At 37.8% G+C, this 20,057-nt stretch overlaps 1 protein-coding gene across 2 annotated transcripts; it reads left to right on the top strand.

The window, feature by feature from the left end:
* The first annotated feature begins 22 nt into the window (after positions 1–22).
* Positions 23–14,190, top strand: LOC121975448 (calcium permeable stress-gated cation channel 1-like). 2 transcript variants are annotated; one of them, XM_042527108.1, is made up of 12 exons: positions 23–251; positions 1,358–1,696; positions 2,496–2,645; positions 4,403–4,538; positions 6,178–6,279; positions 7,631–7,750; positions 7,881–7,961; positions 9,625–9,965; positions 10,912–11,157; positions 12,163–12,487; positions 13,111–13,344; positions 13,645–14,190. In XM_042527108.1, the coding sequence occupies exons 2-12, from the start codon at positions 1,383–1,385 to the stop codon at positions 13,903–13,905; spliced, it is 2,310 nt and encodes a 769-aa protein (XP_042383042.1). In that variant the 5' UTR covers positions 23–251; positions 1,358–1,382; the 3' UTR covers positions 13,906–14,190. The 2 variants fall into 2 exon arrangements, with proteins under 2 accessions (XP_042383042.1, XP_042383041.1); XM_042527107.1 differs by having other exon boundaries at positions 24–295.
* The last annotated feature ends 5,867 nt before the right edge of the window (positions 14,191–20,057 follow it).

Genomic DNA, 20,057 nt, shown 5'->3' with positions numbered 1-20,057 from the left:
GATGGTTCCACATGTACTGACGGCGTTAAATATCCGTTTCCCTTTGCGCTGTCTCTCTCTGCGCTCTACCAACTCGTCGACTTCCGGCGGAACTCGTCGATTTCTGCTTTACTGATTTCATACTCTCTTTTTCGTCGATCCCTGCTTCACTGGACGCTGTTCTTTTATCGGATTTAAATCTCTGGCGCGCCGTCGTCGTCTGAGGAACGAATTAGTGTCGGAGGAAGAACACATCGCGGCAGGATTGGAAGGTGGTAGATACTGTGTTCTGCGAGTCCGATCCGCGGATCCTTGCGTACGCCGTCTCGTTTTATCGCTCTCTGTATTTCTTTGCAGTCTCGACAGTGGGAAAAATGAAAAGAAAAGAAATCCACCATTTTTTTTTTATGTTTTGAATATGCGTTTTTCTTTGATAGCGTTGGAGTTTCCCTTTTTTATTTGTTGCTTTGTTGATGATATAATGGTATGTTTTATAGTCAGTTTCTGGAAATTCTTCGGCTATGCAGAACGTCTTAAGGATTTGTTTATTGTTACAGACATGAGAAAGGAGTTGGTTGAATATATTTGAAGGACTGTAGGAGTAGGACCAACAGTTGAGACTGTGACAAGATGACTTTCGTTTAGGTGTTTGGTTAAAATGGTCTAGGTACTTGCCAGGTTGTGGTAATTGGTTTAGGTTTTGAAAAGCTAACTAAGTTCCCCTCCTTTGATTTGGATTTTGTCTGAGTGAGTGAATAAGCAAAGTTGCTACGAGGCTTGTGTCATATTGGGAAGACTGATGTTTGGTAAGTATTTGTCACCATTCATATCTATAGGAATCTTCACCTAATTTGAATTTAGCAGTGAATTTCGTCAACCATGGCCCTTTCCTATCCGTGCAACTACATTCCTGTCTGCATCCCGTTTATGGTTCGAAGATTTTATTAAAATGTTTATTCTGTTTGAATTGATTCAGAAATTAAAAGGTTTAATCTGTTTAAACTGATTCAGAAGTTTTGACCTGAATCATTTTTCATTATAAAACACAGTTCACGTCAATTGTAGTAGGTATTGTGGGATTCAGGGATTGTGAAAGTGTGAATTACGAGACACTTAGTACTTTTGGTAGTCTCATCCACAGAATGTTACTTTAAGTTGATTTATTTATTTTTATTTAATGCAAAAAGAGACTGTTTAGATTTCAACAGAACATAAGTAGTTAAACTAAAAATCATATGTTGATACTGACACGACAAAAACCCTATTGTTTATTATTCAAAGGGGGTATTTTTTGTTGCCGAATAAGTATATTGTAAGATTTGTTTCTATAGTGAATAAAGTGCATTCTAATTTACCTTCAAATGACATACGTTCACAGGGAATAAGTCTTGTCGGAGGTAGTTATGGCCACAATTGCTGACATAGGGTTTGCAGCAGGCATTAACTTCCTCACTGCCTTGGCATTCCTCGTGGCATTTGCTGTTCTAAGGATCCAGCCAGTAAATGACAGGGTTTATTTTTCAAAATGGTATCTTAAAGGTACAAGAAGCAGTCCACCTCATGGCGGAGCATTTGTGCAAAAGTTTGTCAATTTGAATTGGAGGTCATACTTGCGATTTTTGGAATGGGTGCCGGATGCTCTCAAGATGCCTGAACCAGAGCTTATAGACCATGCAGGACTTGACTCTGTGGTCTTCTTGCGAATATACTTGATTGGGTATTCTACCTAAGTTTTGGATTTTATTTCATTTGTTATTGCTGGTTATCATTATATTACACTAATACAGAAATATCAGGAGCAGTTAGGTGTGATACGTTGTGAATAAATATGTAATCTAATACGACATAGATCATACAATTGCACAAATTGAATCAATTAGAGTTACTCAAAAGGTATTTGACTCTATTTGAAGCTATAAAAGACTATCTATTTGTTCAACTATTGTATCCAAGTACAACTTTTCACTGAAAAATTGTTTGTTTTTATTGAGTAAAGAGGACTTATGTTCCCTATTGCATAGAAAATTCTACAATCTTCTTTTGCCTTCTTTTCTCCTTCTGCTAGGAGAAGTCAAAAGAATTTTTTTTTTGCACAATTCTTTGGCCTAGGTTTTGAGTTCACCCAAATGGCTGTCTTGTCTAAATCACGCCTCATGGACCATATTCCTACTGGGTTCACCATTGTCTTGAACCCTAGAAGACAGTTTGTTCATGCAACATAAGATTGTCAAAGGGAATCACATTTTCAGGCATGTTGTTTCATTAATTAAATTGTTGTAGATAAGATTAGAACATTTTGTTCACATGAGAATCTACCAGACAATTGAGATTTTCACAATAAGCTGAGGAAAGCACATTGTTGGCATAGCTCCTTTGTATTTTCAGATTTTCAGTACTTCGGATGCTTTGTGATGTACTAGTTTTCCCACAATTGTTTACAAATTACAGTATTTGTTTGTTCATTTTGTCGCCAATCCCTTTGAGTGCTCATCTGGTTTTCCTTTTCTCTATTGCAGACTTAAAATCTTTATTCCCATTGCAATCCTGGCATTTGGTGTTCTTGTCCCTGTAAACTGGACTAGTAACGGACTAAAAGATTCAAAGAGTTTAGAATACAGTGACGTTGACAAACTATCAGTATCCAATATCTCTACTGGGTCACAGAGGTGAGCAATTATGATTTTATCAATAGATCAGTTAAATTTTCTGATCGTGTATGCCCTGCATTTGCACTGTTTAAAAGAATCCAAAGGAAAATAATAAGTTAATTCAATAGAAATAGAAAAAGGAAATTTTGTGCAGGCACACACACTTCATCGAGACAATATTCATCGACACAATGAATATTCATGCATCGACACAATGACACCGGAGAAATTATGTAAAATTTGATAATTTATTAGAATAATATATTTTGACTATGCCACTAGAACATGGATGGAAATATGATCATAATACAAATTATGTTTTGAATCTCATGTTGTGCCTCCAACAGGTCAAACTCTACACTTCTAGTAAATTATCAAAACCTGATACTATCATGTGTAACCTATTTTGATCATGTCTATGAGTATTGTTCTGTGCCTTCACTTGACATGACACACATTAAGATGAATTCATCTAAAGTTTGTTCAATCAATTATCTAATTGCTAGTCTTACTTTTAGAATGAAACAAGTTAAAAAAAAAGATTGTCGCAGTAAAATTTATTTGAATTCATTTCAACATACATTGAATAAAAAATGAGTAAAAGATATTTTTATTCAACAATCTCATTTATACAAAGTTATTAAAGGTAGAAAATCAAAGTGAAACAATATAGTAAAATCTAGCTAAGTTCATTTTGATATGTTGTATCATATGATGAAGCACAATAAGTTTCATATCATACAATAATATTGTAATTTAAGTGACTATCCAATTGTTGTATTGTTATTTTTAGAAGAAATGAATGTAGTAAGAAAATTGATATCAAAGTGACTATCATAAAATGAATGGATATTAAAGAAGAAAATCATCTAAAACAAAGATTGTAGTAAGAAAATTGATATCAATTCCCTCGACGTGCATTTAAAATAAAAAAATGAGTAAAAGACATTTTTAATTCGACAATCTAACTTATGCGACCTTATTAAAAATAGAAAATCAAAGTGAAGAAGATTAATTGTGTAAAATCTATCTAAGTTCATTTCAACATACTTTATCACATGTTGGAGCAACAGAATTTTAATATAATTGATTGTCTGAATATTTTAGTGTTAATTTCAGAAGTAAATAAAGTGAATGGATACTTATGTAGAAATAATCTAAATTTCATCTTCATATGCTTTGATGCTTGTCAAAGTGTGTCAAGTGTCAACACAACACGATGTTGTACTAGCTTAGTTATGGCATGAAACTCAGGCATGGAGCAATATTTTAAACCTTATAATAATTAGAACATTAATAAATAGATAATTATTTGAATGCATGAAATGCAATCTAATTTCTATCCCACCTAGTGGGATAAGATTTAGTTGTTGTTGGTTTTGTTGTATGAAATGCAGTCAAATTCAGGCCAAGTGACAACCCATTATGTTAATCACAAGTTGGAGACACTAAAAAATATTACATGTGCCCTTGGGAAACTCACTCTAGCCTTGATGCCAAACTAGATAAGCTTTTGTTGCAACATCAACTTCCAACAAAAGTGCTATCTTGAAGCTGGTAGAACTACATCACAAGTGCTGCCAACTATTTGTACTTGTTTATAATTAGTCAAATTTTCTTCCTACTTGTTATCATGAAGACATACCTTTATTTCTTATCTCCTGAATACTTTACAATGCATTTTTTTTGCTTGTAGAAACTGCCTGTATGTTGTTTGCCTCACCTTTGAGTTGACAAAGCTGACTTTGTCTTCAACATGCTCATTTTTGCTATAGGTTTTGGACCCATTTGGTCATGGCATATGCCTTTACCTTTTGGACATGTTATGTTTTGAACAAGGAGTATGACATTATTGCATCAATGAGGTTACATTTTCTTGCATCAACGAAACGCCGTCCTGATCAGTTCACTGTAAGCACATCCAAGATTTCTTAAAATTGTTTTATATGCAATTGTCTTGAGTATTGAGATTGTAGAGAATGTTCTCCCTTTATGTCTGTTTTTCGCATTAGCTAGTCTTAATGAACTATATCACTTGCCATCTTTCAAGTACATTGGCATATAGTCAAGGTTTAAAATTTCGACTCGTGCCGAGGTTTCGGTCTTGGATCGGAACGATACGATTTCGGTACCGTATCGTGCCATGCCGATATAGTTTCGGTATTTTTTACATATAAAATATCTTAATTAAAAAATAAAATATTTAACATAAATATTTAAAAAATAAACAATATAAAAAATAATCTTTAAAAAAATAAAAGATTTGAAAATAGATAAATAAATAAATAAAAAAGTTATTATAATTTTTAAATTAAAATAAATGAAATATAAAATTAATTAGATAATTTTATTAGGGTTTAATAAAGCCTCTTTAGATTATCTTCATCATAGCTAGGAGTTGATTAAAATAATTAAGCTAAGTTTAATTAAAAAAAATCTGAAATCCAACACCACTCGCGAGCTCGTGCGACTTCGGCGTTGCCGCGGGGTTGTGCGACCCCTCAACCATGGGTGCGGGGATTGTGTGACTCCTCCAGCGCGACCGCAGTGGTCGTGCGATCCCTCTACAACGGCTATAGGGTCTCGCGACACTTCCGCGGCGACAACGGAAGGGTTAAGCGACCCCTCCGCTGCTGTTGCGGAGTTGAGCGACCCCTTGCTGCGGTCATGGGGTCGTGTAACTGTCGTGAGTTTGGTGCTGGGGTCGTGCCGATCGCTGGGCAGAACGAGATGTTTCGCCCGTTTCGACCGTCTCGACACAACATTTTAAACCATGCATATAGTTCTGTTATTTCTCCTTTGTTCAAGCGTGCACTATTGAAAGCTGATAATAAAATATAAATGAATAAACTGGTCTCTTTCTTGCCTCTTAAGCTTTGGGAATAAGTGATCTAGTGTTTGATTGTTGTCACTGTATAGTGTTTTACAGCTGTGTTGAGTCAGTCCACTTATTGGGTTTGACTAGGCCAATATCCATAATCATATAGTTTGTGTTATTCATGTTTAAAATTGGGCTCTGCTTTTCTGAAGTTGGTTCAATCTCTAGTAATATTTGAAGTTTGTTTTTTTATTGTGTTTTGAAAACCTGACTAGAGGGTTGAGACATTAACTTCCTGGGTCATGATTTTCCTGGATGAATGGGCCACAATTCCATTTCATAAGGATGTTTTCTAATGCTGCAACAGGCCAGTTCAGTCAGTCTTTAAGACATTGTTTTATCAGATAAAGATAAGATCATTCTAGTGGTACATGTTGGTTTATCATACATTTTATCACAAGATATTTGAGGGTATCTCGAGTGCATTAATATATTATGTTAGGTTGGCTATGTGTTGTGACAGTACATGTATCATCACTTGTGCTACTACCTAACTTTGTCATTCATGAACATTAGATAGTGTGCCACATTAGATAATGTGCCTCATGTCATGAGCATATATATATAAATGTTTGTTGAGACCAAAAGCAAAAATTTTTTATTAGTGAAAGTTCCACAGTTCCTTTTTTCTCTCTCTTATTTGGAAACTGACTTTAGAATTAAACATTTCAGGTCCTCGTTCGGAATGTGCCACCTGATCCAGATGAGTCAGTTGATGAGCTTGTTGAACATTTTTTCCTTGTCAATCATCCTGATCAATATTTAACCCACCAGGTATTCCTAATAATCCTTTCATGAATATGGATGAGCACTATCATCATTATGTAGTACACAGCTTTATATAGCAAATCATGCTTGTAAAACCATTGAAGTGTTTCTTATTCAATCTAATCATATCATAATATGCATCAGTATATGTCTTAGAATATTTGGTTTGAGTTAATAAATAGTTTGGGGTTTTGCCATTGCATGTCTATGGCCAGCTAGACACTGTTATATGAGTCTTTGATCCATAATTAAGAACTAAGTAGTGAACCTATGGTTTTGCCAATTTGAGCTGGGTGCTTTAATCATCTCCATTGCTGCTCAAAAGCTTGTTCTAAGTGATTATAGCTTTGATCATTTGATGTGTTTGTTTTAATGATCTTCTTGGTTGCATTTCCTTTAAACTGTTAAATCCTTGTTGAGGAGGTAGAGCTAGATTTTCTCGTTATGTATCAAGCTATATGTTGTATAATGATGATAGTATCAATTCAAAGTTGCATATGCCAAATTTGTTTTAAAAATAGTCAGTACAATTCAAAAGTGCAATTTTGTTGAATTATACATTTGATGTTGCATCTCAGTTATCTGGAATAAAAGTGACCTGATAATATGTTTGTTTTTATTAAATTAAAAAGTTTAGTTTCTTTTGGAAACAATTGAAATAAGGTAGAGAAGTAGTTTCTTAGACACCTTCTTTGGTGATATCAGCGTTAATTATTCTTCTGCTAAAAATTTGCTCATCCTTATTTTCCTTTTTCAGAGATTTTGTTCACTTACATCTTAGTTTCGTTTGCCCTTAGCTTTCTCCTTATTGTTATTTTGTAACAATATATCAGTTAATTCCTAAATTAGTTGCAAAGGTGAAATCCTTTCTAGATGTCACCACAAAGTTAAAAAAAAAATGGACCTGCAAATAATCAGTGAGGGGAATGCATGCTTGTATGATGAATTTGGGTGCCCAATTTAATCCTATTCTACTCTGCTAAATCGTTGCTAATTAATGGCTTGTGTTTGAGTGTATCTGAGTAAGACGTGCTGTGGTCTAGTGAACCAACACAAACAGAACAGAATACCATATTTTTGTGTCTAAATATTTCAACCTATGGTCCCTCAATCAAGACACTAATTAGGATTCATCTTGTTACAAAAAGTATAACATTCCACTTCCACTTAAATTTAGCACTATGGAGATATTCCCTTTGGTTCATTAGAAATCAACAGAAGTGCATTATATTATACTTGATGCAAATACGGTAAAGGAAGATGAGTGCATCTACCATAAGGATTGGTGAGAGAATTGCTTGAAACTATTTTGCCCTCGAAAGGTTTTTGAATTTTTCTTACTGTTTTGTATGTATAGGTTGTGTATAACGCAAACACACTGGCTAAGCTGGTTAAAGAGAAGAAAAAAATGGTGAATTGGCAAGATTTCTATCAATTGAGATATGAACGTAATCCATCAACAAGACCTACTCGCAAGGTTATTTGGAGGATAATTTCACTCCTTTCTTTCAAATAAATTCCAATTTTCATTTTTTAGCTGTATGTGTTAGACATCTATCCAGAATTTGTTGGATCATTGATGCTTGTATTTGCTCTAATTTTAACAGACTGGTTTTCTGGGACTGTGTGGTGACAAGGTGGATGCGATTGAATACTACACATCTAAGATTGATAAGCTTTCTGAGGAAGTAAGTGATACTAATTGGATCCTTTATCAGATGGTTTTTGTGCATTATAGTACTTTTGCTTAATAATGACATCGTACCATGAACCAATTTTTTTTTTGTCTAGTCTTTGGATAATAGTCATAAAAAATTAAAGTGTAAGCTTAGTTGCTATATTCTAAAGTTTGACATATTGATTATTCCATACTTCAATTGAATGTAAATTTATATCCAAGTTCATACTTCATCTTGAAGTCAAGGTGCTTCATGCACATAGACCCTTATCAACAAATGTCAATGGTCCTTGTTATGCTTATATTGAGGGGTGCAACCTTGCCTTCTTTAGAACTTAGTCCCTATAAGTAGACAAGTTAGACTGCCATAAGCACACTAAAAATGCTATTGGCAACATCTTTCAGTTGTTGGCTCTGAAGGACTAGGGTTAGGAAAAAGATGGAGGAAGAAAGATGAGAACTCATTTTGTACAATTTTGAATGACATTCTCTTTATCAACCATTTTAGAAACTCCACAAACCACAAGTGGTGGGTGGAAACTATTAAGCGGGTGGATAATGAGATGTGGTTTGTAGATGTTGCCCAGATCAGTCACATGGTATCATGCAAAGGCCAGTTTAAGGAGATCACAGAACATTGTCTTTGAAGTTTCAAGTCAACTTATTTCCCTGCCTACTATTTGCACAAGTGAAGTGACCAGAATCTCCTGACAATAATCAGACACATGAAGCATTAGAGCATTGATGCTTCCCTCACAACCTGATGTTGGCACTCAGCAGACTGGTGGTTACATAGGCCAACTTGATACTCTGAATTGGGCTTCAAAATATGAGAGTATCTAAAGTCTAGAGTTGAAAAATCAAACTGTCAAACAGAGACTTAGGCAAGGGAGTAGGGTACGTGACCCATAACCCATTTCATGGCACCCTTCTCTAGGCAGCTATGATTCTATCAAAAATTTATGGGAACATGCACCCTTGGGATAAACCATGCTTTTGAGTCAGCATCCCCCAAATCCTTCTGTAAACTTGACCTTAGCAATAAGATCATGGATTCTCTCACTTATGTTATTGTGTCTGTCATGCAAGCAAAGCTATCAATATCAGTGTAAACTAAGATCATGGATTGCCCTCATGTTTGATGCATTGGCAATCTGTTGGCTTCCCTGACAAATCATGCATCCAAATCAGCTAGCTTGTCTCTTGTAAGCGCCTAATGTCCATCTGGTGCATCTGGTTGGATAGAGATTAGAGACCCACATTGTTTTTCACAACAGTCTGTGGTAACTTTTGTTGCTCGTTTCTGACTTTGCAGTCTACATCCTCTGACTCGAGATTCAATTTTGTAGATATATGTTGGTGGATCTTTCATTGCAGGTTAACATATGTCCTTCTGTAGTTTTTTTTCCTGTTTTTAAGATTTTGCTCTTTAAACACTCCCAAGGGGAAATTGAATAAAATATTAATTTGTAATTGTATGGACCAATATGGATGAGATTGATAGTGTACCAAGAACCAGCAAATGTTACATGCTGGTGGATTCTATTCTATCATCTAAAAATATATTATATGGTTTTTTTTATTGAATTAAGTTTTCCTATTAAATTCAATAGAATATTTGTTGTTTCATATTTAACTAACTATTCCAATTTTGCTGTAAAATATATTTCCAGGAAACTGCTGAACGTGAGAAGATAGTAAAGAATCCCAAGTTTGTCATGCCAGTTGCATTTGTTTCCTTCCGAACACGGTGGGGAGCAGCTGTTTGTGCACAGACACAACAAACTAGAAATCCAACATTGTGGTTGACTGAATGGGCTCCAGAACCACGTGATGTTTACTGGCATAACCTAGCCATTCCTTTTGTTCACATTGCAATCAGGCGATTGATAGTGACTGTTGCTGTCTTCTTTCTAACATTCTTCTTTATGATCCCAATAACATTCGTTCAGACCCTCGCAAACATTGAGGGAATTGAGAAGGCAGCTCCATTTTTGAAGCCATTAATTGAAGTGTGCGTATATTTCACTGTTTTTCTTTCATGCTATTTGATAAGTATGGTTACCATTTAACTATATTTCACTAGATTGTATCTGTTTATTAAACTCCATAGCTCCATATCACTTATGATAGAATCTGAGCCATGTAATTTCATGAGAAAAAAAATATAATAGGAGATCTCCTAGAATTGGTGGTGGTCATCAGTTTGTTGAACCATTTGAAACTTAAGTTTGAGGCGTGGACATCATAATTTCCAAACCATAAATAGATCTGTTCATGAAACTTCTTTTCCTACAATGTATTATTAACAGAAGTTTAACTCACAAGTACAAGTTCCTTTCTTATGATTTCTAATATATATTTGTGATTGCTTAAACTGGAAAGAAATTTTAAATTTTAGAACTCAAGTTGCTGAAATCAATCAGAGATTTCTATACATGATTTCTAATCTATATTTGTGATTGCGTAAACTGGAAATAATTTTAAATTTTAGAACTTCAGTTGCTGAAATCAATCAGAGCTTTCTCCATCAGTAGACTAAACATTAACACTATTGCAGGACATTGTATCAGCAATGTTTACTTTCACTTATATGATTAAATTTCAGACTATTTGGAGGCATAGTTGAGAGTTTTATGGATTACTCCAGATATACTAGCCAGAAATTTGTATTATTTCAGTTTGTAGGTTTGACATAAATTCCTATGAATTTAAAGGCATTTCCATTGATGATATTGATTTGTTTCCTTTGAAATTATCCTGGTTGTTTGTTAGAACTCTAAACATTGTAGTCTGGTCAACAATATTGTCGTGAATGAAACTGTTTTTTTGATGAAATACTTTCCCATATGAAGATTACAACATAAATGGAATAAGGTATTAGCTTTGGGAGTAAATTCCTGTGGAATTATGCCTTTTTGCCATTACTTCTGACTTACATCCATTTGCATATTACACAGGCCTGTCATTAAATCATTTATCCAAGGTTTTCTCCCAGGAATTGCTCTGAAGATATTTCTTATATTTCTGCCAACAATATTGATGATTATGTCAAAGTTTGAAGGACTTGTATCCCTGTCCTCCCTTCAGCGGCAATCTGCATCTAAATATTACCTCTTTCTGCTAGTGAATGTATTCTTAGGGAGTATTATTCTTGGAACAGCTTTTCAGCAGCTAAATAGTTTTATTCATCAGTCAGCAACTGAGTATGTTCTGCACTTTCCTTCTATTTAAAAACCAACTTAATGATGCTTCAGTAGAACTATACTTTTAGTTTGCATTTATCTTTTCATATTGACAGAAGCAGTACTTTAAACTTGAATTTGCATTCCATTGGCTCATTATTGAGCCTATACATCTATATCAGCAAGTTATCACTGAAATTTCATTTTATATAATGATTTTCTACACATTTCAGTTGATGAATAAAATACATAAATCTTCTTTTCCTGACAAGGATGTATTGATATCTCTCTCATATGAAGTACAATCCAATTCTGTCAAACTGAAGCTTCTTCAGAGTGCCCTGGAGTTTTTTGAACATGTTCAGAAGTCCCAAAAAATGCAATATACTATGGTTCCCAAAAACTCTGATAAATGATGATCTTAACTCATATATTTGAATAATTTTTCAAATACTTTTGGACATGTGGTTGAAACAAAGAGAGTTTTGTATCCCCCCTTGGTTAAAAGGAAAATATTAGATCTGTCATATTTGATATATAGGCTGTCATATTTAATAGATCGGTGTTGGCCAATTAGGAAGACCATGTACAAGTGTACATAATATAGTTAACATGGATGTATCACTAAAATGATATAAGTGAAAAAACTAATATTCATTATAAATTAGGTGTACCTCCAACACATGACAAAATGAGACAAAATAGGTTGAGATGGTAGAAGACTGAAAAGGAAACTATCGTTAATACAATAAAATATGGTTTAATTAATTTCACTATTGTATAACTATATAGTTTTTATAGAGTTTAGTGTAGGGATTAGATTCAATGGAGGGTTTTCAAATTGAACCTTGGCCTGCTGAAACTGTAATAGTGATTTTCCTTTGTTAAGAATTGCAAGTATTAAGTCTCACAGAATTAAGGCGTTTTACAATCAATCTTGAATGCAATATACATGATGCTTGACTTTTGGAAATTTAAACTCTTTTTTTTCTTCAAATATAAGTTGAAGCATGCTTTGCTATGCAGAATCCCGAAGACTATAGGTGTATCCATACCACAGAAAGCAACTTTCTTCATCACTTTTATCATGGTTGATGGTTGGGCTGGAGTTGCTGGGGAGATTCTTAGATTGAAGCCTTTAATAATCTTCCACTTGAAGAATTTCTTTCTAGTAAAGACCGAAAAGGACAGAGAAGAGGCAATGGATCCAGGAAGCATTGAGTTTTCTACATCTGAGCCTCAGATACAGCTGTATTTCTTGCTTGGTCTTGTGTACTCTGCTATCACACCCTTTTTACTTCCATTCATACTAGTGTTTTTTGCTCTGGCATATGTTGTCTTTCGCCATCAGGTGAGCAATTGTGAAATTCACATCATTGCATACACTTATAGTTTGCAATGGTATCAAATATTATGGTTGACTTGAATATTTTATGTCAGTTAACTAGACATTTACCTTAGTTTCTTTACATCATAAATAATTATAATAAGTTTGGAGCCATGAACTTGAGATAATAGGTCTTTCCTTTAGCAATGAACAATCAGTATCCATCTTCAGCACGATATACTTGGTAGCAGCTGACGATTATGTTGCTTCATTTCCTTTAGGAGATAGTACTAGTAACAGCTGAATATAGTATTTAGACAAATCTCAATGACCTTGCTAGGATTTCATTTTCACGTAGATATATAGCCCAAATATCAATATCAAGTCCTGCTAATCATGCTTATTTGGGGTTAGCTACATGCATTTTATCCTTCATTGAACTTTATGCAATTCTGTATCACTAGGATTAAACCTTTAAATCATTATTTATTATATGAACTATATAGTTTTTGTGTCTCTCTGCCCCTCAGGCTCACACCTTACTATAAAAACTTGTCAAACTATAAATTCTAATGATCATCATACTATCTTATCTTAAACATGTTCATAGAAAATCTATTCTGATGTATATTATTTTTGTGATCTAGATTATTAATGTGTACAACCAAGAATATGAGAGTGCAGCCGCATTTTGGCCAGATGTTCATGGCCGCATTATCTTTGCACTGGTCACATCTCAGATTCTTCTACTTGGACTCTTAAGTACAAAGAAAGCTGCTGAATCAACACCTTTCCTCATTGCCCTTCCTATATTGACTATATGGTTTCATAGATTTTGCAAGAATCGTTATGAATCCGCTTTTGTTAAATATCCACTTCAGGTATCTCTTTACTGCAGTTTTTTTTATTTGTATCACTTCAATTAATATTTACTGTAAATATCTTCTTAATACATAGACAATTCTTTTTTCAAAACTGGTATTCAAATTTTCTTCATGATTATAAATTTAAAAATGAAACTGAAAGGCTCCTTTTCCTTTTTTATTGTATGTCTTGAATGTTTCTATTCTGGTTAGTATGAAGCATGAAAGAAACAGTAGTGTTCACAATGTGGCAAGGAGGCCAATCTTTAGGTTTGTTCTAACAAGAAAACTGTGTTTATTCGTTTCTTTTTCTTTCAGGAAGCGATGATGAAAGATACATTAGAACATGCTCGGGAGCCGAATCTAAACTTGAAAGCATACTTATCAAATACTTACCTACATCCAGTCTTCAAAGAAGATGAGGAGAATGATGGAATCTTTGCATCTGACGAAGAGAAAGATTATGATAACGTACTGGTACCAACTAAGCGCCAGTCTCGTCGAAACACCCCGATCCCCAGCAAACATGGCCGATCATCGCCACCTTCCGATATCGATATCATCCCATTACATTTGTAGGTTCCTGTTCTATCTTTTCTAGTGAAAAAAATACGTGGAATTCGCAAAGTTGATGAATCTGGGCATGATCTTTGCATCGGTTTATTACAAGTGCTACGCCTGGTTTGAAAGATTGAGCCAATACTTGATTTGTTGAAAGTTGGCTTACAATTTTCTTTCATCTCTGCTGACAAATCTGTATCAGTTTCACTTAGATTGATTTTATAGAGTTTGTTTGCACAGTAGAAATAAGGAAATATGTACATTTGAGCTTCGTTATTTCTATAGGATAATAGCGTTTATAAAGTTCATGTAAATTATTAATTAATTATTTATGTAATATAGGGGCGGAGAAAATATCAAAAATTTGGGTATATGGTATATATCAATATGAAAATTATTGATATCGAAAATTCAATATATCGAAAATTTTGATATGATATTTTGATTTTTTTTGATATCGGTATGGCACTACAAAAAACCATGTACTAGCGATGAAAATAGCAATGGATTATTTTACCCCATCCCTAATAGCAACAGATAACGTATTCGTCAACGTTATTAGTAACGGAGTGTTTAATTCATCATTAATTATACAATAAAATTTAAAAAATCAACCGGTCATTGATGATAGAATATTTAATTTTGTTGCTAATAGTAACAGATTAAATATTAGTCGTCGTTAATAGCGACGGAGTAAATGTTCTGTTGCTAAAATCGAAAAAATATAGGGTTTTAATAGTATATGGGTCGAAATAATTGTTTTATTGACGTGGCAATTTAGGGTGTTTCCATTGGTCCAGGATGCCTCCAATAGGATAAAGTTTGCTAATGTTCGACTGATCTAGCTGAATGGAGGCGTTTCGGTTCATTGGAGGAGCCTCAAGTCATATGGAGGTGCCTCAGTGCAGCTGACGTGGACTCTATTGCTTATCTCCATGGCAAAGACTCTAATGTCATTCGAGGTGCCTTGGCTGATCTTAGGCGCATCGGCTACTATTTATTCGATCTGAGGTGCCTCTAGTATTGTTCATCCGAATGGTGAATCTCAGCATTGATCATTCTTTGTTCCGCTAGCTTGGGTGATACTATGGTCACCCGGAGTTGAGCTCACTCAAACCCAACTCCGACCTCCTTGAACAAGCTTCCTCCTAGCTTCTCGTCCCTTAGATAAGTCACGCGCGTACTTCTCGCTTCACCAATGTACTTTTTCACAGCTCATCATCCCTCATATGCATTGAACCTATAAAATACCGAAAATGGGCGAATAATGATAAGGAAATTTTCGAAAATTTTTCGGAGCTCGTATGGACGAGTTTACGGGGATAAAAATAGGCTCCAGGAAAGCCTGTTTAGGCTACCCATTTAAGCGAGGAAAAGTTGATTTTCTTTATTTATTTTCCTTTCTCATTTTCTTTTCTTCGTTTCTTTCTCTCCCGTGCGCCCGACGCCCATTTGCCCTAACCGACGTCGGATGGTTTCCCTTTTCCTTCTCCTTGCGATTTAAGCCGTGCCCAACTCCCTCCTCCCCTTTCCTCACCGAGCCCTTCTCCCGAACTCACTGTCTCCTCCGCCCGAAGCCAGACCGCCTGACCTCGTGCGCACGCCCTCACCCCTCTGCCGCCGGCGACGAGAGCCCCGATTCCTCTCATCTGGCCATCGCATGATTACTGCTAGTTGTTATTTTCTTACTATACATGTCAATATTACCCGCTGAGGAGTTGACTCACCTCGTGGTTATTATTACATTTCAAGTTGAGGTTGTTCGGAGAGTTCCAGTTGCTAGTCCCCTGCAGATCGCAAGGATTTTCATTTGGGTCTTTTGGTTTTATTGCATATTGCATTTTATAGACTTGTACTTGTTTTGTCTCTTGGATATTGTATGGTTTTATTGTCGATGAGTTTATGTGGATTTGTTTTACTACATGCCTGCCTGAATGGCAGAAGAGGTGAGTGGATTTTGGTTCGTCGTGTTTTGAGCTTTATGGGTGTAGTTGAGTAGAGTTGTTTTTGAGTTTTCTTATCACTGCTTTAGTTTATTTACTATTAAACTACGTGGATGCTTGGTTGTTGCATTTTTATTATTGTTATTGTTCCGGCCGTATTGGCCAAGGTATATGTGGCCCTGAGGGCAATGTATAAGTTTCAAATTGTCACCCGTACAGGGGAGATGCTGCCGAAATTTTATTCGGGCAGGGACTACCTGGGGCGTGACAATTTATTTGATATCAGAGCCAAGTTGGCGATACTTGTTTGTTTTTCATGTTACGGATTTTCGAGATTTATCTGATATCAATTTATTGGTATCAGAGCGAGTTACAATACCTGCTTTTGGTGTTTTAGATTTTTGGGTTAACCCAAGTTTATTAATTAACTTGGGTATTTATTTTCGGATTTGTACGGGTTTCCGTCGAGTTTCTCGTACGAAATTCTGAGGAAAAATGGGGACTGGACAACGACGAAACATCTCTAGACGGCAAATAGGTATAAAGGTAATTTTATAGTTTTTATATTTGTAGTGATATTTGTGTTATAACTTAACAGATATGAGGAGATCTACACGTATAGTTGCGAGACATGGTGTTGGACAGCCACGTATGAGGACTTTGGAATCTCTGGACTTGCCAGAGATGCCTACTGGGGTTGAGCCTGTTAGTCAGGGACAGACTCAGGATATTGCGGGCGCGTCGGGCTCTCAGACCCCGATGGCTCCTTTAGAGGTACCTCTCCTCGGCTGCACCGGCAGTACCCACTATTACGGTACCATCAGGGGTACTACCAGCATACCCCGCACTTGCTCCGGTCGAGCCTGCGGCATACCCGGCACCAGAGGCACCTGTGCCCCCAGTGCCTACAGTGTATCCAGCCGCACTTGCACCAGCGATACCGGTTGCTCCACATCCGGTGCCACTACCTACCGTACATCCAGCCACGACCACCTATGCTGACCCTGCAGTACCACCAGCGGTATATGCTCCAGTTTATGCAGCAGCACCGGGAGTACCTCCCCCGGTCTATTCAGCGGTACCACCTATAGCACCAGCTCCAGTATTTCCGCCAGTTCCTGCAGTCGTCCCTACCCACCTCACTGATATTGTCGCGGCACGAGCTCGGATCCCAGCATTGGTAGAATCGATGAAGAGTCGATTCACACTCTTCCGAGGAGAGACTGATCCGAGTGTGGCCCAGTCCTGGATAGAGACCATGGAGCGGACCTTCTTCTACATGGCTTGCTCCGAGTGGGAGAAAGCAGAGCTGGCTGCTTTCCATTTACGGGACGAGGCCGACACCTGGTGGGTTACGCAGCGTTCCATCATAGGAGAGCAGAATATCACTTGGGCCAGATTCAGAGAGGCTTTTGAGAGCCGTTATTTTACACGGGCCTATCAGATGACTCGCCGTCAGGATTTTCTGAGTCTGCGACAAAACAACCGATCGGTGACAGAGTATAATGCCGAGTTTAATCGGTTGGCCATGTTTTGTCCAGAACTGGTTGCTGAGGACAGTTCCCATATGCAGCAGTTTATTCAGGGACTGGATGGACATCTGCAAGTAAAGCTTGCCGATTTTGGGAACGCATCTTACATAGAGACACTAGACAAAGCCCTGATGATAGAGTCAGCTCACCAGAGAGTGTATCCGGACAAGAAAAGGAAGCAACCGAGTCAGACATCTGGACCAGATCCAGCAGCCACAGACTACACAGCAGTAGAGTGGTCGCAGTCGGCCAGGTCAGGGTACTTCTGGGGCTTCTGGTCAGCCTCAGAAGTCAGGGTGATTTACATCAGGACGTTTCCAGTCTTCTCAACAGAACTGGAAACAATCCGCCAGCGACATTCGCTGCATCAGATGTGGGTCTAGAGACTACATCATCTCAGCCTGCGCTATGGGACAGTCAGTTTATTATTATTGCAAACTGCCTGGGCACCAGAGTCGAGATTGTCCGCGGAAGGCTCAGCATATTGCTTCTAGAGTTTCTGCTCATGGAGGACAGCACAGTCAGTCAGGGACTCATCGAGGAGGGCGAAGAGCCCAATCTTCACATGGCCTGTAGAGGATTGCTCCCCCTGCAGCTGATGCTTATGGCATGTATGGACAAGAGCACCCGAGTGCCCTCTTGGTACCACAGAGTTCTGTCGTGGGACCCCAGTATCAGTATCAGCCACAACCACTGGTCCAGTACCAGTCATCGCCCCAACCATCGGTCCAGTATCAGTCTCTACCTACTTATCAGTCTCTGGCTCAGTATCCGACACCGTCACAGTGGCAGACTCAGATACAGGCACAGCAGCCTTTGGTAGCACTACCAACTCCTCCACCGCGAGAGACTGGACGCATTCATGCGGCGACCAGAGAGGATGCGCAGCGGGCCGATGGATCCATTTTCCGTGGTACGATTTCTATTTATAACTTATCTGTTGATATGCTGATAGATACTGGTAGCTCGTATTCATTTATATCCCGTACCTTTATGCGGGAGATTGGTAGATTACCCACTTTCAGACCGCAACGACTAACTGTCTCTCTACCGTCCGGTGATTCATTGGACATCACTCAGGAGGTCAGAGGTTGCCCGTTAGATTTTGGCAACATGATACTTAGGGTAGATCTTTTAGTATTGGAAATGGTCGACTTTGATATTATTCTTGGCATGGACTGTTTGTTAGCATATCATGCCACTGTTGATTGCTAGATGAGGGTGGTCACATTCCGGCCTCCGAACCAACCCTTGTGGGATTTCACTAGCATCAGAGACGACAGCATATCGATCATTTCAGCGATTCAGGCTCAGAAGCTACTGTCACATGGCTGTCAGGGTTTTCTGTTATCCTTGATTCATACTGAAGATGGCAGTAGTTCTCAACTCTCCGACGTTCCCGTAGTCCGAGAGTATCCGGATGTATTTCCAGAGGAGCTACCAGGTTTGCCTCCCAGAAGGCAAGTGGAGTTTGCTATTGAGTTGATTCCGGGAACCGCGCCGACATCGAAAGCTCCTTATCGTATGACACCAAAAGAGTTGAACGAACTGAAGGTTCAACTCTAGCATCTTTTAGACAGGGGATTTATACGCCCTAGTGCTTCACCATGGGGTTCTCCGGTATTATTTGTCAAGAAAAAGGATGATACATTAAGGTTGTGCATTGCCTACAGACAGCTAAATACAGTGACCATCAGAAATAAGTACCCTTTACCACGGATCGAGGATTTGTTTGATCAGCTTAGAGGTACGTCAGTGTATTCTAAGATTCATCTGCGATCCGGATATCATCAGCTGAGAGTCAGAGAATCTGATATTCAGAAGACAACATTCCGTACCAGATACGACCATTATGAGTTTTTGGTAATGCCATTTAGGCGTACCAATGCTCCAGCGATGTTTATAGATTTGATGAACCACGTCTTCTTAGAGTATCTTGATCAGTTTGTTATCGTTTTCATCGATGACATATTGGTTTACTCGCGTTCCGAGGAGGAACATGCGCAGCATCTTCGCACAGTCTTGGAGACTCTTCGACGACATCAGTTGTACGCGAAGTTCAGCAAGTGTGCTTTCTGGCTATTCTCAGTCGATTTTCTGGGATATGTGGTCTCTAGCAGAGGTATTTCAGTAGACCCTCAGATGATCGAGGCTGTCACCAGTTGGGAGCAGCCGAAATCAGTTCAGGAGATCCGTAGTTTTCTGGGACTAGCAGGATATTACAGACGGTTCGTCGAGGGTTTCTCGCGTATCGCTATGCCACTGACAAGCCTGACCAGGAAAGGCGTGAAGTTCACTTGGACCGAGGACTGCGTGACCAGCTTCCAGGAGCTGAAGCGGAGATTAGTGTCGGCTCTAGTTTTGGTTTTACCCTCCGGAGAGGACGGATTCGTGCTCTACACCGACGCGTCTCTTCAGGGTTTGGGCGCTGTTCTGATGCAGCACGGTAGGGTAGTCTCCTATGCTTCTCGACAGTTGAAGGAGCATGAGAAGAATTACCCAGTACATGATCTGGAGCTAGCCGCCATCATCTTTGCTATGAAGATTTGGCGACATCATCTGCACGACATTACATTTGAGATTCTCACTGATCATAAGAGTCTCAAATATATTTTTACCCAGAAGGAGCTTAATCTCCGACAGAGGAGATGGATGGAGTTCTTGAAGGATTATGATTGTACCATTAGCTACCACC

Source organism: Zingiber officinale, chromosome 4B, assembly GCF_018446385.1.
Source record: "Zingiber officinale cultivar Zhangliang chromosome 4B, Zo_v1.1, whole genome shotgun sequence".
Taxonomy (NCBI): Eukaryota; Viridiplantae; Streptophyta; class Magnoliopsida; order Zingiberales; family Zingiberaceae; genus Zingiber; species Zingiber officinale.
Note: the sequence above shows the minus strand (reverse complement) of the source record. Positions and strands in the feature narration are given on the sequence as shown.

Excerpts from the sequence above, each read along its gene's own strand:
- LOC121975448 (XM_042527108.1), top strand. The coding sequence starts at position 1,383 with ATGGCCACAATTGCTGACATAGGGTTTGCAGCAGGCATTAACTTCCTC. Across the intron at positions 2,646-4,402 it reads ATCTCTACTGGGTCACAGAG|GTTTTGGACCCATTTGGTCA; the intron begins GTGAGCAATTAT and ends TTTTTGCTATAG. Across the intron at positions 7,751-7,880 it reads CAACAAGACCTACTCGCAAG|ACTGGTTTTCTGGGACTGTG; the intron begins GTTATTTGGAGG and ends TAATTTTAACAG.